This window comes from Ambystoma mexicanum, chromosome 11 (assembly GCF_040938575.1).
Source record: "Ambystoma mexicanum isolate Mex_15411 chromosome 11, UKY_AmexF1_1, whole genome shotgun sequence".
NCBI classification, from domain to species: Eukaryota; Metazoa; Chordata; class Amphibia; order Caudata; family Ambystomatidae; genus Ambystoma; species Ambystoma mexicanum.
Window position 1 is genome coordinate 735,863,418 of NC_090934.1, and position 25,294 is coordinate 735,888,711.

General features: G+C 41.0%; 1 protein-coding gene across 1 annotated transcript in view; it reads right to left on the reverse strand.

The window, feature by feature from the left end:
- Window positions 1-7,527: 7,527 nt before the first annotated feature.
- PARVA (parvin alpha) overlaps window positions 7,528-25,294 on the reverse strand; it is a 411,197-nt gene continuing 393,430 nt past the window's right edge. Inside the window, exon 13 of the mRNA XM_069623635.1 lies at window positions 7,528-9,356. Coding sequence (XP_069479736.1) covers window positions 9,280-9,356 — 77 coding nt within the window. The 3' untranslated portion in view covers window positions 7,528-9,279. The remainder of the gene's footprint in view (window positions 9,357-25,294) is intronic.

The following is a 25,294-nucleotide window of genomic DNA, read 5'->3' on the forward strand; positions in this document are numbered from 1 at the left end:
TCTAAGGATGATGCCAATAGAATAAAAAGTAGTCTACAGGCAGTAACATAGACAAAATCGTAGGGCTGCTGGCTTTGAAGCTCTAAGGATGATGCTAATAGCATGCATATATACATTAAATGACCCCAAACGGAAAAACAGCCAACATGTTCTCCAATTGGCACTGGCGCTCCATGGGCAGGCAGCGGGGAAGAGGAATCTGATCTGCCCACTGTGCTGTGCCGAACCAAGTCTTGTATAGACATCATACACGGTTTTGGTGTCAATTCATTGCAACACTGGGGGCTTCTGTAGAGGCAGGCGTGATGACTGATGGCAAATGTCTGTTAAAGGGGGCTGTGGGAACTTTGGGATGTCTAGTTCTCGATACAGGCATTTTATTTTTGGTCTATGAACTACAAACCAATGTCAAAGTAATATTTAGCTTTCTGGAATTATGCCATAGAAATATAGCAACTCTGTGGACGAAGAATAGCATAGACACGAAAACAAACAAATAAGGTCATAACATAGAAGGAACTGTGCAAAAGGAAAGCTATATACACACCAAGGAAACTGAGCAGGCCCTCAGCAATGTCTCCATTCTGGTCAGAGAAAAGGCATGGTTGGCATTCAAGTTACATGGAGCAGCATAACCAATTAAGTTGAAAACAAAAGCATTACGGTGCATTGGCAGACCAGCATATATGTCTAAAAGACTTTTAGAGGGCACCAACTGAACTCCTGCCGACATGGGCCTTTTACATCATGTGAGCAAGTGGACGGTGTGATCAGACAGCAGGTTGCGAAGAATTTGGAGTCCATGAAGATCAGAAAGTATGGCCAGAATAGCTGGCACACTAGAAATACATGGACAATTAGTTATAAAGAGGCTTGTTATGCATCACATCTAACATACTGCCTCGGGGGTGCCAGGCCAGAGGCCACTGGTGCAAGCAAACTGTCTGCTGAAATGAATCATCATGGCAGCAAACCTATTCACGAATTGTGAAACTGACCAGTGGGGGCTATGTCTGCCATCTCGCAGGAAGAACTTTCGGTTCACGACCACGAAAGCGTTGCAGTTACCTTTCCCTGCACCAACCATAGTCGCAATGGGTTCCATATGCCATATTTTAGCTACTATTGATTGAGTAAGTGATTTGGTGGATTGATCGGTGCAATATTTATTACCCTCTATACTGAATTGTGATTTACACCATTGAATAGAGGAAGAGTGCATCTACTACTATTGCACACATCTATTACTGACTATGGCCCTGATCCTGAGGTGCATGCAAACAAAGGAAAGTGTGCGTCCATGAGGAAGAACAATTTCCGTAAAAAAAAAAACATATTCTTTTAAAGTGATAATGTGGCAGCCTGGCATCAAAGCCACCACTTTTGCATGTGGCCCATTTACTGCTTGACAACAGCCTTAGCAACCATGAGGAATGCAGGGCAGGCACTCAGAGGGGATTCTCCTCTAAAAAGGACTGGTTTTGACATAAAAAAGGAGATGAACTACGACATTTCTGAGGTGTCGTTAACCTCTACTGCACCCCTTGCCCCGTGTAAAAACAGCATTTCCCAGAAGGCAGCACCACTTTTCTAAATTGCTGAAAGCATAAAGGCAATTTAGCAAATTAGAAAAGTGGCAGTCTTTAAATAAATGCTGTACTGCCCCTGATGCACACGTTTCTCCCACTGCAAGATATTTGTGCAGCTTTTGCAGCAGGAAAGCACATCTCGCTCCAATACTTCTTCCCACCTCTGAATAGTGGTGCTGGAAACTGGTGGGCTTGGGGGGAGTGAGAATGTCAGCTTTCCACACTACCTTTTTCACAAACTCAAATCGGGCCCTCTTCGGTTAATATGCAAGGTAAATTTGTGAAACTGATAAGCCTATCCAAGAGAGAATGGGTTAGTGTAGTGACTAAAGATTTAAAAAAATTATTCCATTAAGTCTTCTGCTCTATCATATTTGCTTCTGTGACGAATTGTGATGTGTCGATCATATTTCATGTATTTTCTTGCTAAAATAAATGAGAACTGGTAGTTTCGCTAGTAAAGATTAGAGTACAAACTTGTAAAAGGAAAACAATCCCACACAACTGACAATTTACATTTTCATCTATTACAAAAGATCATATACGCACATCTGTAAAAAGTTATTTAATGTGTAGTTGAAAACACACAAGTATTATTTGTCAGTATATAATTAGATTCGACTGACCTAGTATTTTACAAAAGCAGAATACAAACAGAATGCATTTTTGATTAAGAAATACACATCTGAAACTAAACAGAGGGTCTGAAATAAATGAAACATAACTGTAAATTCCATGACGCTCTCAACTATGCCGCCCAAAGTAGCACCGTTTTTCTCAAGACATTGTAATGGACAACATGATGGTTACAAGTCTGTGGAAAATACATCTTTCATCAATTTTAAGTTATCTTGTGATTACAAAGCACATTAACTATACAGATCCACTTAATTAACTGCCATTTATTATAGCTAGTTCAGTACCATCATTAAATAAGATAATATTCATGTACTAAACTTTAAATATAAATTGTGAAGACTCAAGCATGCACAAATAAAGTCACAGATTAAATCCTACCGGTGCAAATAAAATGTTAACACTACAACATTAACCAGCATAACTAGCTGTCCGTAATGGGTGCATATAGGTTGTGCGTAGTGCAAGGATTATGTAAGGAATGCAAAATAGTATCTTGTGAAATAGTACATTGTGAAATAATATCTTGTAAAATATAAACACAAATATCACTCAGACAGTAAAACAATGACTAGGGACAAATATAAACTTCATAGTCATACGAAATCTAAACAGGTGTACAAAGAGTAGACTAAAAAGTACAAAACAAATGAATGATACATTAAAGAAAAGCATGTAGAACAGACTGCTTCCCGTGACAAAGGTTTATGACACCTGTGTCAAATTATCTTGTTCAATCCTAGGGGTTTGAGTTACTATTTAGTTCGTAAGACCTAGTACATAAATCGAAAAACAGTCACAAAAGAAAATGTTAGTGTAATCTGCATGCATAAGACCATTTTATTTAAATTGAAACTTACAATATGCTCATGTGCCTAATGTAGATCGGTTTGAGTACATTTATATACAGTGTGTACTATGTAAAAATATAATTTAAGTTACATATAAAATAAAGTACACGTGTTTACCATGCAGTGTTGCCCCATTGCTAAATATCACAGAAAAGCATCCAACAAACCTTCCTATCTAAACATCCTGTGTCTAACACAGACCTTTATATAGGTTTATATTAATAGGTCTAAGCCCCCATGAATGCATATATCACAACATACATACACAAATATGAAATGTATAGTACAATTTATAATTGCTGGAATCATACAAAGTATAGTGAGGGTCTGCTATTAAAATAAAGCATAAGGAACACATTCCTTTTGGCAGTTAGTGGTTTAAATTCTTCTTGGGAAAGCATTGCATTGAGCTAAGGCAGTATACTATATATTTATGGTATGTTGGGCTCACTATAGTGTGGAGGAGACTGCATTCCTGAAAGGTGCGTCATCTCATTTTTCATTGACAAATAATATGGCATGCTTGTATCTCACAAAATATTTCATGAAGTAGCTAGCTCTGCAATAATTTCACAATGTCATCGGCTGAGATTTATCAAGGAATGTGACTTCAGTAACCGCAAACATAAACATAGGCTTACAAATGCAAGCTCTGATTCTGCAATGTTCCTCGTGGTATTGAATGCCATGTGTATATTATTCTCAGAACGTGAACACAAGAGGTGCCGCTCAATAGAGTAACATGTCAACAACAGCCTGCCATGATAGACCAGTGCATGACCACTTGTGGGGTTACTCATTAGCATCGTGCAGATAAAGTACCATTAATAAACATGCCAAGAAGAAGAACAAAATGAAATATTCAAAAACACATTTTATAAACAATTATTATTTTTTTTAAAAATCCTACATTTTCTGCACCCTGTTAGAGGGACTATCAAAACCAATATTTCCCAGATAAAGCAACCGGCAAGCAAACCATATAGGGTGCCTTTTAAAATAATGCAAGGGCATTAAGGATGATTGTTAAACAGATGGGGATTCTAATAGCGAGCCATAGCTTTAGCTCTGCCTAAAATGGCAAGCTATAATAATGGCCACTCAGACAATAGACTAGGATAAAGTCCCCCATGTGTGGGCAAAAGCAGAAATAATTGCATTATCACCCCAGCATTGTAACTGTGTAAGAAAGCAGAGACATGCTCATGTTTTACAGGCACGTCTCCCAAAAAACAAGGCATGACTAACATGATGCAACTACTAGTCTTGCTCGATAACTGAGCTAGCCATGCCAGCTTGAGTGCCCTTTTGAAACTTTAACAAAATCCTTTACTAGGAGTCATAGGCAAATAGATAATGCGTAACTAAGTGACTACAAGTGTAATACAATTGTTTTCATTAAAAATAAATAGGAATTTAAAAAACGATTTGGCTGTATTTTATCTAGAAACACAGCCTTCCTAAAATATTTGTCAAAAAGATAATTGAAATCTTAAGCAATTTGTCAAGTGTAGGTTTATGAAAAAAAATATGTATATATTCACCTCTATCACACACACGCATGCATACATACAGAACATAAAAGTGTTGTACTATTGATTCCTAATATGTGGCCTCACTGACAATCACCTGCACAGAATTCAGATGTACTTTCAAGAGTTCCACATTGAGAATTCATGAAATAATTGTGCATGCAAATGCTTAATAGGTTATACTGAATCACTCCTACATGTGGTTATCTTTGTTACACAATATATGACTTACACTAAATAGTTAATGGACATAGGTAGCCCTTTACACATGTTTTTAAAACGAGTTCAGGAAATAAAGGTGTATTTTATCTTACATTTATATAATATAATCAGTATGCTAGTAATTAGTCTTTAGATGTTTGACAGTGAACTTTTGTTCCCATTAAACGTACCGTACGTAATAAGTGCCTTTACTTTCTCGTATTTTAATGAAGTAATTAATATCGAAAGAGAGCAAGAGAGAGACAGAGGGACTGACTAGGGAAACGGAAATATTGCATGGAACAGCAAAATGCCGAAGTCGAAAATGCTTAGGCCATACTGAAAAACGTATGCTTATGATGCAAAACCATAACAAAATAAGAGAACCGCCAGGTTACTTATTGGAAACAAAAGATATTAAAACAAATGTGCAAGTTGACTTAACGTGAACCGCTGAAATATGGGGGGCTTTGCAAACTTGGACCTATTCAGTATTTTCTGTTTTAAGAGTCATGAGTCTAAGATTATCCAATAATCTTTTTTTTTGCCCCCAGAAGCCTCAAATGCACCTCTCACCCTTGTCTTGAGGTCACCCCCAAAACGGCACAATAAATATCACTGTTACAGCAGCAACTGTTGATGCTGGGTGTGGAAGAAGTGAGCTGTGGTTAATATAACCACTGATGAGAAAGGGCTGGAGAAGTCTATAACTGCGGTGCCTTCCTATTCAGGTAATTTAACGTGTATCATCCTCTCTATGGGACCAGATGGTCTACCACTCACTTTGCATTATCAGTTGGTCTTTAACCTGGTTACTAACCAGAATATGCCATTGCTGTATGTGCGCTTGTTTCTGCATCAACACAACTGGCGTTGGAAGTAAATGGGTAGTTTGTATAAAAGTAACAGCAAAATCAGGACCGGCTGCTAACAGGTGGGTTTGCCATTTCTTCTCCCCGCTATTAAGGGGACATCTGCATTCAAACCACTCACCAATATGCTGTATAAACTACACCCATCATCTTTTGAGCTTATCTCGTTTCTTTTCACAATGTGGGAGAATGCAACTATCACAATGCCAGATGGCCTATCAGAATATATACATGTTCCCCTGGAAAAGCATGATCCTAGTAAATATATATACTTCACCCAGTTATTGAATGCTTACTATTTTCCAATTGTCAGTATGTGGGAGTACTGGATTGTGAAGGCTAGTGCGGGGCTTGCCTTGAATGTGTTGCAGGTGGTTTCCTAATTTTACCCCGGCCACTTTTAAGTGTCCAGTCAGCAATAAACATATTGGCCAGCGAGTCGCTCGTTGCCCTGAAATCAAGGCAAGATACTCTATAGCCACATATAAAAATGTTGTCCCTAATTTAGGTAAACCAAAGTATCTTGAAATCTTGTAATGCCATGACATTTGTAGTTCTCTGATTGCACCAGCCCCTCATGTAGCCAGTCACATTTATTCCTACTACTAATATTGCATCAAGACCTATACAATAACAGAACCATCCGAATCAAACGATGTAGACAATGTTACATTTAGGAAAGTGAATACTTAAGCAATATAGAAACATTGAAGGCAATATCCCAAAGGCCCATCTGTCGCTTCAGACTAGACTCTACTCCTCAGCCCTTCTCTCCGCACCAATGAATCTAGCCTCGGAGTAGATCACACATTAAATCTTATGAGGGATCTCAACACTACAGCCCCTGGCACGACAAACTCCTACAGAGTACCTTTCGTAAAAGAGGCTTAAAATTGCAATCTTAGTACAAGGCAAGTTTACTGGAGTTCTGCCGATGTCAAGAGACTGATGAGTCACAATGGAAGATACATAGCAAAAGTGAAAACAGTTTGAATCCGTGAAATGCCAACTTCTTCAGGCAAGTTCGGACTATTAGGGTACATTTCACCACATAATGGGCAATGCCAACTTCTTCAGGCAAGTTAGGACTCCTGGGTCAATCATCACCACATAGGGGTTGTCTACGCAAGCATAAGAACATTCAACCTTGACATAGTTACATGCATCACAATTCAGTAGGAACTTCTATTGGAAGCCAAGAGCAGCTATGAAGATTTAGAAAAGGTTATGCTAAGAACCAGTAGTGTCTTTAGGCCAGGTGCTGCCCTCCCATCCACTACAGCACAGTCCAATGTTTAAACTAAAATATTGTACATTGTAAAAGAAAGTGAGGGTTTACAAAAGCTTCCGGTGGGATTACATTCAGCCACCATGCCCTCTTCTGCCAGACTGTGAATAGAAAACCTGTCTGAGGACAGTCATGCCTGAACAAATTTGAAACTAACGCATCTATTTTGGTGAGCAAGGTGAATGTTCCATTTAGTTTTCGGGAACCCGCTCTTCCCCCCGCTTCAACTGCACTTATATTTTGTAGTTAAAGTCACTATTCCTATGAATGCTTGTCAATATGTATTGGCATCGCAGTCTGAGAAAAGTACTTAAGAAAAAACAAGCAAATTAAATTGTCTCACAAACCGGAAAGAATCCTTTCAGCTCCAGTACCCCTCAAGCATTTTAGTGTATTCTTTTTTTGGTCTTAGTCTGTGTCGTACATTTCCTAAATGTATGGAATTGTACAAGGCTGTGATTGAACATTTTCACACAGCCCAAGTAAATATCCTCTTTTAAGGACATTCTTAACAAGATAAATGAATTTTTTATAGCTGAGAAAACACGCATAGTCTGGTCAATTACTTTTCGTTTTAATGCGCGACACACCCCACCGAATAAGGCAAAAGCGGGGTGCACTGCAAAGTCAGAGATTTCTCTTTAGATACATTTGTTTTGTTTATGAATGAGTTAATTTTCAACACAAAGGGGACACATTTTAAAGCAAATCAGCAACTGTTTAGGGATTTTCTTGGATTGACCGTTTCTGCACAGTAATGGCAGTTTTGAAGTTCATGCAAATCATGCAGTTTTTCAAAAATGTGCTTATTTCGATCTACCCATCTACAATCCGATTTCTATGATTAACAAAAATGCTGAAGCGCTACAAATATGTTTCTTCTTTTGAATACAACTGAAGTCGAGGGAAATGGAATAGAAAAAAGCAATTATTATGGTCTTAAAACAGATGTTTGGTTGGGAAATACTGCTACTTTTTAAATTGTACTTGTATGCTTCACACGGTTCCATGTCATTTCATTGCAGGATGTTTTTTCCTGGGAATTTTTTTAATGAAAAAAGCCATCAAATTCATTTAAAATGTATTTTTGGTGGGGCTCCCCCCCAAGCCCTCATTCCCTTTCAGTTTTAATCTATTCCCAAACACCCACATACCATACATATATTTTTCTAACCCCCACAAAATAATTCGATGGGTTTTTCGTGAAAAATGTGCACTAAAACCCCCCGTGAAAAAATGTTCCACGATGAAAGGACGTTGTACCCTTTCTGATAAAACACATATTTTATTTCTGTTTTCTGTGATGTTCTTTGAAAATCCTATTGTGTGTAAGCGGTACCCCACAAGTCAATGTAACCTCTGGAGGTTTCAGGAGTTTAGTGACAAGGTCATTGTTTGGTGCTTTGTTAATACATTTGTTACATGTGTGAAGATTAAAACTGAAAGGGAATGGGGGTTTGGGGTGGGTGACCCCCGCAAAAATAAATGTAAAAAAAATGTGGTGGGTTTTTTCGTTAATAAATTCGCAGGAAAAAACATCCTGCGATGAAGTTACATGGAACCATCAGAAAGAACCTTTTAAAACAAAATGCCTTCCAAACATTTTGTGAAGTATTCAGTTTCGAAGAGGCACGATGAATCCATTTCTGTTCTTCTCCCAAGAGGAAATGGGACCCGTTGCGAGGATCCAACCACGTCAGCAAATGGCAGGAGCCTCCCCACCTCGTAACCCCCCTGCTTCAGCTTTTGCTCTTCTGTGTGCAGTTCTCCCAGCTGAGCTATTGCTGCCTTGCGTGCTGTTGCACTGGGCAAGTAATTTTTCTCCAAATCATTCCAAGTTCAAAGTTCATTAAAGTTCATTAAAGAGCACTGTAGAGGAAATGGAATAGCATCTACTGCAGTTTGGTCACACAAACAACCACCTATCAGTTTATAAGTCGCCTCTTAGAACATACTCAAGGTGAGGTATCACCTCTACCCCTTTGTTTTGAGAAACTTCACACTACATTGTTTCCCTTTTTAATTCCAATCACGTAAGTGAATCAGGTAACATAACAAGAAGGGTCAACGTTTAGGTCCTGCAAATTCAGAATCTAGCAAATATTGGTTCTCCTGCATCGTACATTCATGTATAAACAAATAATCCCAGCGATGAAGATTAGTTGAGAAGACAACATTCAGCTAGGACTACTTATCAAAACACCTCATCCTTCCTGTTATGCCAATGCAAAAGGAAATTATTGAAATATAAAATGGCTATAATCCACTCTCTGATACGGCTTATTCTTTAAGCTGAAGTTAGACTCTTCTTTATTCCACACTTCTGTACTTGGTAAATAAATTGTAAAGGACTCGCAGTGTTGACTTCAAGTCACAATTTACGATATCTAGAATTAAAAATAAAATAATTAATAGAGTTCAAATACAACAAGGAAGCAAACAATACATTAGGGAATCATGTTTATTCAAGATTAATTTTGTAACTACCCCGTGAACATATCTACTGTAGGTGATCAGGGTTTCTAAAATGTTCTGTTTCCATATCATCAGTTTGTTCCATAAGAAATGTGTTTTTGCTACAGCTGTGCTCAAACTAGCATCATGTCAGAGAAATTTATATAAAAGAACATTTTTCCAGCTGTAACTTGCAGAGCTTGTTTAATATAAGACTTCGGAATATAACCTTGATTGAGCTTTTAAAAAAACAAATGAATGGACTATAGGAGCTTTAGTGTCACAAACAAAAAAGAAAAGAAATTGGGAGTTATACCTGGGCCTATTTTTAGATAAGGGTAATGCACACATCTGTGTGCACTTTCTTTTGTAGTACTAAATGCAGCGTCATCTGCATCAATGCATTGGATCATGCTGATCTTTCAGCCTTTAGCTGAAAACTCCTTTAAAGAAAGTCCACATCCTGAAATTGTTGTATGTTCCCCTTTCTCTAATAGGCAAAGGTCATGAAATCACAATACACAACTGGTCACCAGGTAACACATTTCGTTGTATTTCTGAACAAACAGGTGACATCTCGGTTTGTCTGGTATTTCAACAGTTCAGAACAAGTAGAAAGATCACTATGAAAAGCTTTGGTCAAAGATGTGGCTGTTCCACCAAGCCCTGGTTTAGTCATCCAGTTTAGTCATCCGATTTCATGAGGATCTGCCATATTTAAAATGTCATTCTTCCTGTTTTGCTTAGTAAATAATCCCTCAACATGTGTTGTTGTAATGATATGTGATAGTTACAATACACTCAAGTGAATTAGAAACAAATATTGTACAAACAAATAAAAATACCATGAGTATCAGGGATCCAGGTAATTATAAACTACACAAGTTCTAATACAAAATTAAAAATGTAGAACAGAGAGTTGCAGATTAGTTCACGTAGCAGAGAGATTTATCGGGAATTCTAGATATTTTTCATATATTCCATATAAGAAATTCATGAAAGCTATTGATTGATGATCAATCCTCTATATGATATGTGTTTTTTTCATTATGTGGCACATCCTGTATGGCTCCCTTTTGCAAAAAGGTTGAACACTTCTTCACAAATAATTCAGACGTGTTCCACAGGAAAATTACAGTGTCTGGGTGATATGTTGAATGGATTTCCAATAAATACCCTGTTTATAGACTGTCTAGCACCCAATTGTGAGTGACAATCTCCTGCCACATGTGGGCCAATGAGGTTACCCTATCCCTATCGGGGCAATATGGAAGGAGCTCTGTATTGTGGAGGCATTGTTTAGCGGAATAATATTTAGTGGGCGTTCCACTTCAATGCATCTGCCAAGGCATACAGGTCTATACCGGGACTTGTACTTTACTAGTGGAAAACCTTCTGAGCCTTGTCCCAATTTCTCTGTCCAGTTTGTGAGACCTGCTGGTGTGTACCATAACCCTGTGGAAGTTGGTTTTGAAAAAGCATTGTAGCTAGTGAAGCCCAGAGTGTGCATAAGGCTGGTCTTTAAGCTGACGCATGGTTTTTGCAGTCTCAAACCCTACTTGACTTTGTCCAGGGCCTCATCTATTGTCTTGATGAATGGAACACATTCTTGAAGTGGCTTCTCTAACAATGAGGAATGGGTCTCAGAATTAAAACCTCTACAACAAAGCCCATCTTTCAAGGACTTTAGCCCCTGCTACCTAAAAACCTGCCATCGACTGCAGAACCAAGGTCGATCTGGTTGACTGCATTCATGGTTAGCTGTCCAAAACAGACATTGGTTTGCACCCTGTCCTGGTTTGAGATAGAAAGTGTGCACCACATATTTTGGCAGTGGTAACAACCAGGGAGTCAGAAGAAGGGTGCCCAAATATATTAGCTGGGTCAGAAGGCACTGCCCTATATTTACTTTCTATCCTGAAATATACTGCTCACGTAGGTTGGTATCTGTAGTGCCCTGTTAACCTGAAGCTTTATGGATCCTAACAGTGGGATGCAGTGTGTAATGGCACAGATCTACCAGTGTTTCCTCAAAGTCTTTTTCCTATTCAGGGCCTTGTGGCCCTGTTGCTAATATGGCAGCTTCTCCCTTTAATGGAACTGTATAAGAATGTGATCTATCATAAAGGAAATAGCAATTTGTGGCTCTATATTATCTGGAGAATTCATGGGATAACCTTAAGGATCTTCTAAAGGATCCTCACCCTCTGACACTCCCCTTTTCAGTGCCATAATCATCATTGTAGAGGTCATGCCAGTGAATGTAATCCACTCGAGGTGCTTTAAGAGGTGTTTTGGTGGGGACCTCTCTGCATATCAAAAGGGCCTTTGATGATATTGACAGGGGAAGGGGCGGGGTTAGCGTACACGGCGAGTGCTTAGAACAGCAGGAGGAAGGTTTGACCATCTTGCTTTCTCTATATGTCTCTTCCTTCCTGTTCCCACAACTTTCTTTAACACAAAGTATTTAAGTGATGTCAGAAGGTAAACTCCACTTGTTGCAAGAACAGGAATTGGACCCTTAAGGCAGGCTTGCTTTTGTCCAATCACCTGAAGACCTTCACCTTTCAAATATGTGGTCTTACACACATTCTTTGAGTTATCTCTGGAATTCAATCCTTGAAGATTTCATTTGGACCCTTTTGGGAGAGAAGTCCTTTCCAAAGTCCTCCAATTGTGAGGTGAATACAGGCAGTCCAAGGCAGAAACAAGCTCTGTCCCTTAACCATCCCCAAGGCACATTGTGGGCGACCTGCTGCTGGAGCACGACCTGCCTCTCTGCCAGCCACATTGGTACCCAGGACCTCACCATGTTGAAGGACCCCTGCAGATGTTATGTTATTTGGCATTTAGCGCCTTATGTATCATTGGTATGATCTCAAAGCACTGGTAGGTTGAACGCCCTTGGGAACCGTAGTTCAAGTCAGTAGAGAGAGAGAGAGTCATAAGGTGTGTAGGTGCACCGGATATGTGTGCAGCCGGTGTGGCAGTTGCATGATAGCTGCTTCTTAGCTATAGGTGTGGTGGTGGGGGGTTCAGTTTTATGTGTTCAATTCTGGAGGGTGGACACACAGATTGATTTCTGGCTGCGTTAGGCCTGAGGGGACGCATAAGCTAGCGGTGTGTGCTAGCCGTGTTTAATTAGGATGATGAGGAGTATGTGGCGGGTGTTAGTATGAGAACAGCTATACCGAATGTGTCATAGTATGGCTGTGTTCTAATTGAGTGGTGGTGTGTAGGAGAAAGTAAGTGTGGTAGTGTGATATGGTGGTTATCAGTAAAGCACTTGAGTAATCGAGTATTCCATCTGTGCCATCTATTCTATCCATTCTGTTTACTCTGTCTGTTCATTCATCTTCGTCTGTTCATCCATTTCGTCTGTTACATCTATTTAATCTAATAGTCCTTCTATCCATTCCATCCACTCGACCCTTCACCACATGATCTACCTCATCCATTCCGTAAACCCATTTTGTCCTTCTCATCCGATTAATGTGTTCTATTCGTTCCATCCTTCCTGTTCATTCGATCCACTCCATGTGTTCGACCCCACTCTACTTGTTCCATCTAGTCAATCCGTTCCATCCGCTCTATCCGTTCCATTGACTCAATGTGTTCAATCCACTCCATCTATTCCATCCACTCCATCGGTTCCATCCGCTCTACCCACTCCATATGTTGCATCCAGTCCATCTGTTCCATACACGTGTGCCAGCATGTGTGCCAGCATCCCCCGTGTTTGGGAATCTAAGAACAAGCACTACTCTTGCCCTTGAGACCCTGCAGTGGGACTTACAGCTCCTGAGCATCAAGACAGCCAGGACTCCTCCACTCTCGCCACTGAAGTGCTGCAAGCCACGGTTCAAGTGTGTTTGACCCCGTTCGAACCAACAGGACCCTGCAGAGCTGCCTTTGGCACTTGCCAACCTTCCAACCACAGCACTGCACATTCAAACATGTTTGCTGCTGCACCACATCAACTGAAGTATGTTGTTGCCTTGGACTCGAACAAAGAAGCATAACTACACCGTACTGCTTCAACTGTTCTTTGAACCACCAACTCCTTCAACGCTGAATGAGTCGATAATTGAACCGACCCTGGAGTTCTTCCTGAACTGCGACTTTGAAGGACAGTATCAAACCGACTTGCAGTGCACACCCAGACCTCAGCCCGTCCGCCGTCAAACCTGAACCGCTAAACCGAACCTGGTGATCTATATGACCAGCATTGCTCGAGTAAGGTGTCTAACTGCAGCAGCCTTCAGTTTGACCCCGACTTGACATCTGCTTGCCATCTGGACCACTGTGACTGCCACTTTGAAGCCCATATTGAACCGCCAGCACGGTGCTGAGAAGCTTGGTTCACCGTTGTTGAACTTCAAAGATACTGCAATTATTGTCCAATAACTATTTCCCTGGTCCATTCATGGGCCTTAGAGGCTGGCTAGGTGACTTTAATACTGTTTGCACTCATGGATATGTGACTCATGAATATGTCCTCTTCAAAGTACATTGTGTTTCCTATTGCCTTTTCTCTCCCTATCTCATTACCCAGGGTGCTGCAACTTGTTGGGGGAGAAAGGATAGCTCAGGGGCCACGCATTCATCTTGGAAGCAAGACAACGCAGCGCAACACAGGTTCGAATCCCGATACCATGCTTAGAAACCACTCACTGGTATTTAGCGCATTATAAAAGAACAATTATAATTATAATAATGATCTTCCATACTCTGTGTTCTTTCAACAGGGGTGGATTTTTGGAGCGTTTGTCATTTAGTTATTATCGCAGATGGTGTGTTTAATTAAAATATATCTATTTTTATAGAACCTTGATTAGACATTGCTTTATTTTGGACTTGGGTTACTACTGTTTCACATTCACACTCCTCTAAGAGTACAGAATTCCCTTGGCCCACATTACTACAAAAAGCAGGGAGAAGTGATGACATTGAAGGACTTATCACAGTACCCAAAGTGTTTTCACAGAAATAGCTAACATTGAGTTGTGATGTGAAGACGTCCATGCCGTAGCCTATTAAAGATGTACTCAATATTGTGTGTTCTGTGAAGGCCACAGCTAACTAATAAGGATTGGGAAATAAGGGCAAGTTTAACTGTGTAATTTCTACTACCATATACAATTATGACAATGTAAATCCCAAATAAACCTAATTCTTGAAATTGCACAGTGGGACTCCATCTGTGAAATCAAAGGGGAAGGGTACTTGTACATGGTTAATAAAATCCTAAAACCATTCTCATAGTTTGGTTGAGTGAGCTGACATTTTGTGCATTCTGAATCGATAACACTTCTTCCATAATCAAAACCTGCAGAATTCTCATGCAATTCATGATACACTTACTTTAAATTACGCACATATACTAACAACCCACAGCACCATATGTACATGGGAAATGCGAGACATGCAACAGTTTCCTGATTCTAGCATGTGTTGGGGATATTAGGGAAAGCAAAGTTATTTGAAACATTTGTAAATGTAACCTTATGTGTAATTTACAAATCCTTTGAAGTAAAGAGATTTTTGATACGGTGGCCAACAAGCGGCAGAATTAGGACTAGAATGCCTACTGCAATTCAGAACTAAACATGGACAGTGTTGACTATAAAAAAGGATGCAGGTGTGTGAGAAATAATGAGATTTATGCAGGAAGGTTATTATTATTTTTGTAGGCAAGCTGCCTGTGATTGTGTAATATTGTGGTGACTTCCCCTCCATAAAGCTTGTGGATCACCTTTGCATTGATTTTATTTTAATAAAACAAAGTATTGATTTCAAAATTAGCCTGTTTCTTGTCCCCGGAATTTTGGGGAGGAAGTGTATGTCAGATGGCGTTATTTCAGGGTGCCCATTTAGTGAAAAGAATAACACATGAATTTAATAGACCTTCCACCACCTTTCACATTACATTTAGGAGTCTGGCCACCAACCCTTTTGTTTTATTGAGTAGGACATTGCTCTCCCTCTTTTGTGTCCGTCTGGCCAAGCCCTGAAATTATACAGAACCTTAGGTGTAGGGATGGTCTTGCTATTTCAGGTAAGAGACGTTGCCAGTCATCAATTAGGTAACACGTATTTGTTTTTACAACTAAAAGGAGACATTTGTATATTGCCATCTTAGTGCCCTTGAATGCCTAAACCCAGACCAGCCCACTCACATTTGCTGTTACTGTACATGTGATAGAAAAGGCATTTCTGCAATAGCTCAGTTGTGCATATAACCTTACTCCAGGTTACTTAAACCCACTTTGTGACATAGAAGTTTGTGTTTCATTGTTGCTCGTTGAGTTTAGTACTGGCATTGCCGAATTTGCAGCATCTTAGAACTCCTCAAGTGTCCTTTAGCGTTCTTCTACATGATATCTACATTATTTAGTGCCATTCACAGATACCTTGACGTCTTCGAAATTCGTCTTAACTTACAGGACTTGACAATTTTACCTCATTTGACCATTTCCACTGACTTCCACCATATACCATCCCTATGTATAAACTTCAGGCAATCCATTGGCCAGAGAACATATTTAAACATTATGGAGGTCCAGTGAAAAAGAGCAGAGGTTTTTGCGATGCAGCCATATTTAACAGCTCACATCTGAGTTAAGAGTCTTGGCAAAGCCCCTCTCCACACTAGTATCAGGTCATTAATGTTAAACATTAAAAGACTAAACATTTTGCTGAAAAAATGTATTAGCTAATGCAAAGGAGTTTGCATGTATAGAATCATGTGAAATGGAAAAATAAACTGGGTACCTTGTATTTTAGCAATTCTATGAGGAAATGGTGGACAGATTGTTGAGGTTTAGTACATTTATGAATATAACGGCTATTTAAGTGGCATTATAAACAAAGACATGGTAATTAGTGCATTTCTGTTACATGGGACCGAATATCTCATGTAGATTTTAATTTGGTTCAACTAAACTGTAAGTTTATGCAGAGTACAGCTTTCTTGAGACCATTTGTTAACAGATATCAAAGAGCTAAAAATGCAAAAAGAGCATTCATTGTGACAAGGAGCGACACTGCCCTCGATAAATCAGACAACTGTTTTGTTCCTCAGAACTCTAGGATTGTAAATCCACTTCCAAACCTATACCATTCTCAGTTGACATGTGCAACCAGCTAGCCAGCTACTTTCTTAGCAAAATAAAGACATTCGAGTATTACCAGAAAAAAAGAATGCTGCTGCGGCTGCTGCTGGACCGTGATGCAGTTTTCTCCTCACATTCGTGAGACTTTCCAGCTAATAAAGATCGACTCATTCTTCTTCCACTGATATAGTGGTTAAATCCTGCGTGATGCCTGTATTTCCTGCCCTTTTTTATTACCCCAATTATTCCGATTGTTTCCTTTTGTGGCAAGATAATATAACGTCATACTGACAAAACCAAGCTTTTTTAAATTGCATAGTATTGCATTGATGGAATTAACCTAGTATCATGAACCTTACATTTTATTTGTACCATGTGTGTGTATTTTTAAGATCTGGCAGGATTACTTTTTTTGTTTTAGGTACAATCTTTGATCTTGTTTAATAATCTAGCATGGATGATCGTTTACTCTCTTAAATTACAATGTTCCTGTATTTTGTTTATGAAATATTATATAATGACAGCTATACTGTTTATTTCCCCTTGGTAATGAGTCTTCAGTGCATTAATGGCGGTGTGTTTATGTACAATAGTTTTTGAAACTGAATAATCAGTCAAAGTTCATTAAATGTTTAGTGCTTTTTCTGTAATGTATTACTTCAATGCCAATCTTTTAGATAAGTGTTACTTTAATGGGTTGCAGCCGAAATGACGTTTGACCGTATTCTTCTTTGGAATTTGAAAAACGCATTGCTCGAGTGCTGGCAGAGGGATAGCCCAAAAAACGATTCCAAACATGCTACACTTATCTGGCCAAAGATTATTGCATCTAAAAGGAATGTTTATACAGAGCTTGCTTCCTTCTGCATTAGAACATGCAATGGTGAACACCTTGCTTTATAAAACATTCGCTAGGTGTGCTTGTTACAGTCAATTTAAGATGCTTTTAACAATTTTCTTTTCTTGCAAAATAGCAGCAGTATAACAAGTGCATACCTGCGATGAGGAACCAATTATCCAACATTCTCATCAGGTAGGTTTCCTCCCCAGATACAACACCACAGAGGTGGTGGTCTCCATTTTAAATATTAGAAGGCGAGCAGATGACAGTGGTGTTGAAGCACCAAATATACTGGCCAGAAATGTCGACAAGGAAATTATTTTGGGGTGATTAGAGATCATGCCATCAGATGGCTGAGGTTGTTCCTTTGAAACAGAAGCATGATAAAATGACTGCCCTTGTACCAGTCACATCCAATAGGACCAGTGTATGATATGCCAAGGGGATAACACTATCCTGTCTGCTGTTTAATTGATATTCGCCAAGCCTAGCTATCCTTTTTGGGAACAATTGAGTGATCTTCTGTACCCACGTTGATGAAATGCAGATCATAATCCAATATAGAGGACCCTGGGTATAGGTACAGCTGAATTTAGAGGTGGTATTACAAAGGACTGCACCTGGAAGCACACAAATGAACTAAAGTTCAATCTTATGAAAACAAAGGCATTTCTCTGTAGTACGTACTGAGTTTGGTTGATGTGAACAGAAATGTTGATTCAAGGAACTCTGTACGTGATCCATTACTCATGAAGGATCTTTGGATTCTTCTGTTCCCAAAAGATACCAGTCTAACACGGTCAGTGGAAAGCAACGCAGATTCCAAAGCTGCCCCTCCTAGTGAAGGATGCTGAAAAGGATTCACTACCTCTTTTTGCTCCCTGATAGGCAAAGGGTGGTCAACAACCTCCATATTGGATTAAAGAACCTTGACTTATTACGGTTTACCTTTGGCCTCCGGTTTACCTTTGGCCTCCATCGTCTGCACAAGCTGGTCTCCGAAGGCAGCGCCTGCCTTCTATAATGCGTGGGCAGTAGAGGACATGACCCCTTCCAACTGAGCCCTCCACTGGGTCGAGTGGCCAAACAAATTGAATTTAACAAAATGAGTATAGCTCACAGAACCTTTTATGAAAGACCCAATATTCTTTTGATATAAATTCAGATAAATTACACTTTTCAGTTACCTACAGCCATCCCAAGAATCTGGTTATGGTAAAGTGCACTCCATGTATTAGTGGAGACTTCTCTGTGCAGGAAATATTTTAAGAAACAATCAACCACTTGAATTATGATCCACAAAACATCAAAACCACCCTGTTAGGCAGAAACCTGTGCAGTTCCCTCTGGGACCACTGCAAAAGATTTAAGACCACAGGCGTTTGGCAGTAAACCCACTTGGTAGCAGTATGTACCACACAGATTCACTTGGTAGCTGTGGCTGAGCTGTCAGACCTCCCTCAAGAAGAGTTAGGCAGTATACAGAGTATTCACAATAGGTCAAAAGAACACAGTAGAACAAGTAAACACTGACTAGAGCTTGGTGTAAAAGAGATATAATTATTTATTACAACCACATCGGCACTAATAGTAAGCAATTCAAAAACACGGTCACTAAAAGATAGACACTCCCTTAAAAGAATATTAGACAATTCTTTAGTAAAGCCCCACTTATTTCCAGACAGCGATGAGCGCTTAACGCAGATGGCACTCTAATAATTCGTTTTAAAAGGGAGAGAACAGCAGAGTATAAACTGAAACAGATCCCAACACTTTTTTAAGAACACAACAAGAGAGGAAGGCAAAGTAAAACCATGAGTTTAGAGTTCAGTAGGCCGGATCCACTTTAAGAGGATCAAAACGAAATGTGTCCAAGGTGACACGGTTGCAGTGCACAAGAGTCTTGCAAAGGTTCAAAAAGAGTTGGACCAAATGTTAGAGGGTCAAGGTGGCCAGCCCAGTCCAGAAGGTTAAGGGGTTATTATTACCTTGTAGCAATCTTTAGAAAGGGAGGCCTGGCGGACACGGTACCTTAAAGTGGTGAGAATACTCCAGCGGGGGCAGTTGTTCCTGGCAGCGGATGCAAGTCGGTGCTTCGTCCGGGGGAAGAGAGGATCTCGTCGGGGAGGAAGACAGGAGTCCGTTGCACTGCCAGGGAAGAAACCAGCCGCAGAGTTCTCAGGTAAAAGGAGCGGTCCTTTTATTCGCGGTCCAGTGGTAAGTGGCTATCCGGTTGCCGGGGTGCTTGGCACGGGCAATTCGACCACAAGACGGCCTGGGATGCGAAGAGAAGAAGGTAAACTGGTTGTGCCCACCAGTCAGGGGAAGAAGCCTCTCCAGCCGGGAGATCTTCTCTGTCGTCGGGAAGTGGTGAGTCTGTTCCGTAGGGCTCCACCGGTGGTGTCGTCGTAGTAGGTCGGCTCAGCTTTTCCCTCGTCGGATTCTCAGGTCCTGTGGCGACTTCTGAAGTTCCAGTCCCCAAAGCCCTGCTTTTATGCAGCACACCCCCATTCACTCAGCCTAGCTGTCAATCAAACATGCTAAGTGGTGAGCCGGCCTGCTCACCACTTGGGCCAATCACACAAGAGTGCGACTTGAGTTACCAAGGTAACTCAGTCCAGGGTGCCTAAACCCCCTCCCATACCCCCTGTGGTACCCAGACAGAGTGGCACCACTTTTGGAGGCTTCTGTGGAGAAGCCCGCCAAAAAGTGGAACAAAGGGCTCGACTTGGGTTGGAGTCACAGAAGAGAACACAAACGCCATTTTAGAATCGAGTCCTGGCAAAAAATACCAACCGGCGAATTAATATTAAATAAATAAACCGGCGGTATGTTCGAGGCTATGAGAATTAAATAATTAAAGTTGGTAGCCTCGAACAATGGGAAAATCCCATAGGGATATATTCGCGGTCGAATATAAAAAGTATCCACTGCCACCAGCCAAAACTCGATCAGAGGGGACGGAGACGTGCCCCCTCGACTAACAGACCCCGGGGCAATCGAATTGCCCCGACCAGTACGTCCACAATATGATGGTTTGTACTGGTTTCTGTTAATAATTTGGGACTAGTAAAACCAATGGTGACTTTACATGCCCTGGGAGACAGTAGTCAGTCCCAGGGTATGGAGTCTATGGTGGGGCGTCACTGTGACACCCCTGTGTTACTGCACGGAGGGTGCTGTGTAACACACATAGTAAAAACACATGAGACCCTATGGAGTAAAGGACCCCATAGCCCATAAAACACATTAACAGTCAAAGGACACCATAAATCATGTCCAAGAGTGGGAGAAAAAGAGTCTCATTCTTGGCAGGAGAAAAAAAACAAACTCCAGAAATCCGGCAAAGCTGCTGGGGGACTCACTAGGTTAGGAAATTCAGCCTAAAGAGAGAATTCTCCCTAACACACCCTGCACCAGGTAATTCTTTAGACCGGAGCCAGTGGTCTAACTCACGATAGAACAAGCAGAGGGCAAGACATCAATGTATAAGACCACTTTCTCTCGATATGTATAGACAACCACTGGATAGCTTTATGTAGCATAAAATGAGCCAGAAAATAACCCTCATGAAGATGCCTGCACCCCAAGCTGACCAAAGCAGCATAACCATCTGACCCTCACCAATTACATTGAGGGACTTTGCCCCAATACCTAAGGGTATTTTCAGCACTGAACAATATAGAGGGATGATACAGAAGACGCTGATGGGATGTGTGACTGCTCAGGGCTACTCAAGAAGGTTCTCTGGGTTTCAATTGAAGAATGTGCAGTGGTGTTTTTACCTCATATTTGTTTATTAATTTCTTTGGCCAGAATATGCAAGAGGGCAGATCAAGCTGGCATTTCAATGCACACTGCTGAAATTGGGGCTTCACAGTGATATCCTGGCATAATGCAAAACAAATATATATATATATATTTGAGACATTTGGAATTGCTATTCCCAGCAGCTATGCCCATGAATAATGCTTCTGGAATGGATTACCTGTGGAAAGTGGTTTTCAGACCATTTAGTTTGTTGCTAATTGAATCTTATTTCACAGACAAATGAAAGAGTGCTATCCTTACAATAGGTGCAACAGAATGCATATGTTTGATGAAGGAAACGCTTTGCTAATGCACACTAAGGTGTGCCATTTACACAATTCCTTTAATTAAGTGGAAAGGAAAACTATTTATTTTATGTCATTTATAAAGCAGCTCCATCTTGTGGCAGACTCGCTGTGCACAATATGGGGCTGGGGGTGCACAGAGGGAGATGGAAGACCTCATCGATGGCCCATCTGATCTACAAGGGCTGGTTGACATTGGCCTATTGGAATTTGCAGTCTTTTGCCATAGAACGTTCACAAAGTGTACAATGAAAATGGTGATATGGCGTTTGCGAGGGCGATCTCGCCAGGAATCAAGAACTCAATACGTGATGATCAGATGGTCTTGGACTTTCAGAAGCCTTAAAATGAGTGGGTGGCCTTCTACGCCTGGCAACAACATACATACTGAGGAATTTCAGACCAGAATCGAGGTGTAATCATGTTCAAATTTACTTACAAATATTACCTGCAATATATCTGAATAAAGTCCTAATCTGAAGGTGGCCAGAACCTAAGACAGGCATGAGTTAGTGGTGCTTAACCATATGTGTGTTTTCCCAGTATGTTGAAATGAAGGTTACATCACATAGTATGATGCAGATGACATATTTTGAGACTGATGTGGGGTTGAATGGTACAAAACAATTTCACAGTGATGGTGAGTCAACTTTGGGGAAGGCGATCACTGTAACAGGGTTCAGAAACCGAGTCCATCATCTTGTAAGGCCTTTATCAAGGCATTTCAGCCCAGAATCAAGTGAGCACGATATATTCAAATTTTCAACATGCTAATTTATTTTGCTTAAATAGTTCCAACAAAAAGCTGGACATTTAATAATATTGATTTTGTATTTGTATATGTTTTCAACCATTTCATTAACATGGTTGGTGATGTACTTTAGTTTTGAATCCAGAAAAAAATGAATTATGAATTCATGCAATGTTTTCACACAATTCACATGACAAATCAAACTCGATAAGGCTGCTTAAAAAATATGTGTCATCATTAGTCAACTCAATGGTACTCATTTTATCGACCTCTAAAATGGTGAAAAATGTATCTGGCATTCAACTCAATGAGCTATCTTAAAAATTAGAACAATATACATTTTTATCAAAAATGTCCTACTACACAGTTTATACCCCTTTTCTCCTACACATTGCATAGGTTGGTTGGAACCACCCCAGCCACCCCCCTCATCTACATCACATATGACTTGCTGAAAGGTTTTGGAATGAAGGTTCACTATTTAGCATTTCTGTAATACTGTCATGTCTGATAAAGCTACTGGAATTTTGGAATTTTGACTTCACAGAATCCCCATTCTATGCACCCCACTCGATTAAGGTGACAATGGATAAAATACAAGAAAAATACAAGACAGGAAAAAGAAATATGATATTGCTATGCAATCATATTTCAGCACCTTACTCTGCTGGCGACACTACACGCCAGCATGAATGGGAGCAGTGACGAAAAGAGTCATCATATTAGCAATCGTCTGAGATTGCAACTGCAACCTCTATGTCAGGGTTCTGAAATCTTCCGCTCCCCAGATGTTCTGGACTAGGAGTCCCATGATCCCTCACCATTGACTATGGTGGGTAGGGTAGATAGTAGGTCTAATGCAAGCCATCTGGAGAGCCAACGATTATAGACCCCTGTTCTTTGTCATCCCTTGCTACTGATCACAGAGGAAGCTACTTTATGGAGAAAGAATATTTAAAGACACAGAGAGTATCCCCTCTTCAAGACAGAAGGCCTCTCCATTCCCTTCATTTGCTTCTCCCATGGATTGAGAGGAAGGTTAGTGGTGCATAAATGGCTCCTCCCTGGGTGCACTTGCTTCCCTGACTCTCTCTTCTTCAGAATGTTGAGCCTGGGTGAGTGTAGAGGTGCAGACCAGGCTCTAGCGTGCCTGGTGATTATTGCACCAGAGTGTGTAGTTTGAGTGTGGGGGTGAGGCTGTGAAACGAAGCATAATTGGCCACATTCCCTTTTAGGTTGCAAGGACTAGAAAGCTTCAAGTCAAAACGAGCATGTGGTGGTTAACAGTAGGCACCTGAAATGCATAACTGCACCTAGACATATGCAACTATACCCAAGCACACAGGGCTGCACTTGAGCACACAGGGCAGCACCCCAGCACACAGGGCTGCACCCCAGCACAGAAGATTGCACTTTATTTATTTATTACATTTATATAGCGCACAGACAGTCCAGGGGCATTGAGGCGCTGTTACTTACATGGAACTTAGTTACAGGGAAGGTACAGTTTGGAGAAGCATTTGCAGATTAGTACTTATATACATTGGAGTGTAACATGGAGGTTGATGGTTACACATTATGCAAAGAGGACAGTTTTCATGGCCTTGCGGAAGGCTGTGAGGGAGGCCTCACCCCGGAGGGTAGGAGGCAGGGCATTCCAATGTGAGGGTGCGAGGCAGGGGAAGCTGGAGCCACCTGCTCTGGCTTTTTTCATTTGTGTCAATGTCAGCGTTTTGAATAAGATCCTTTCCTTTATTGGGAGCCAGTGAGCTGATTTCCTGTCTTCCGAGATGTGTTCCCTCTTGGAGATGCCTTGGGCTGCACGTAGCGCATTGTTCTGGATGACGGAGTCTTTCCAGGTTTTTTGTGGAAGTCCCTAGGAGGAGGACGTGCAATAGTCTAGCCTTGAGCCAGTGATGGCCCTAGTTATGTTACTGCAGTGTTCTTTGGATAGAAAGGGCTTTGCTGTGTTGATTAGTTTGGCATGATAGGCTGCAGAGGAAGCAATTGCATTGATTTGTCTATCCATGGATACGTTGGAGTCAAGGTACACTCCAAGCGTTTTTACAGCGATGGTGAAGTGGCTGAATTGAGAGTCAAGGTTTTTTAGAGTGTAGGGGGAACCTACCAGGAGGAGTTCAGTCTTGTCAGAGTTGAAGCATAGTCTATTGTCTGCCATCCATGCTTGGATGTTGGTGTAAATGTTGTTGGGAGTCAAGGAGGCTGAGTCTTAGTTACCAGTGAGGGTAAGAAGGATGGAACAAGTTACTTACCTGTAACTGTTGTTCTCCAGCATGGGTCTGGCATGGATTCACATGCTCATAAATATTCCCCGTCGTCAGGCTGGGAATCCTCGGTAAAGAAAAAATCAGTTTCAGTTTAGTTTCTGAACTGTCTTTCTCCTAATAACCAATGACTGGTCTCTGGGTCATACTGCCCCCAGCCAATGTCTACCCTCTACCCAAGCCCCTCTCTTCTGGCAGCCATCTTTAGATTTGGTAGAACATAAAGTGTCAGTAGGACCAAGAGAAGAGCCGCAGAGGCGTAGGATGGAGTCTTCGCATGTGAATCCATGCCAGACCCAAGCTGGAGAACAACAGTTACAGGTAAGTAACTTGTTCCTTCTCCAGCATGGGGTCTGGCATGGATTCACATGCTCATGAATATAAGAATACACACCAGTACACAGATGCACAACCACGGGAGGTGGCAAGGCTCAACATTAAACATTTCATCAACTCAACATTAAGCAACTCTTACCTCCTCACCAGGCCCACCTTCAGGCGAACAGGTCGCGCAGCACCGCCTGGCCGACCCTGGACTCCTCCCTGGAATCCCGATCGACGCAGTAGAATCTCGTGAAGGTGTGCGTCGACTTCCACGTAGCAGCCCTGCAGATGTCCAGCAGGGGTACACCAGACAAGAACGCCGTGGTAGCAGCGATCGCTCTGGTCGAATGGGCTCTCGTACGGCCGGGCAAGGGTCAGTTTGCCAACCGGTGACAGTGCATGATGCAGCCGGAGAGCCATCTGGAAATGGAAGCCTTTGA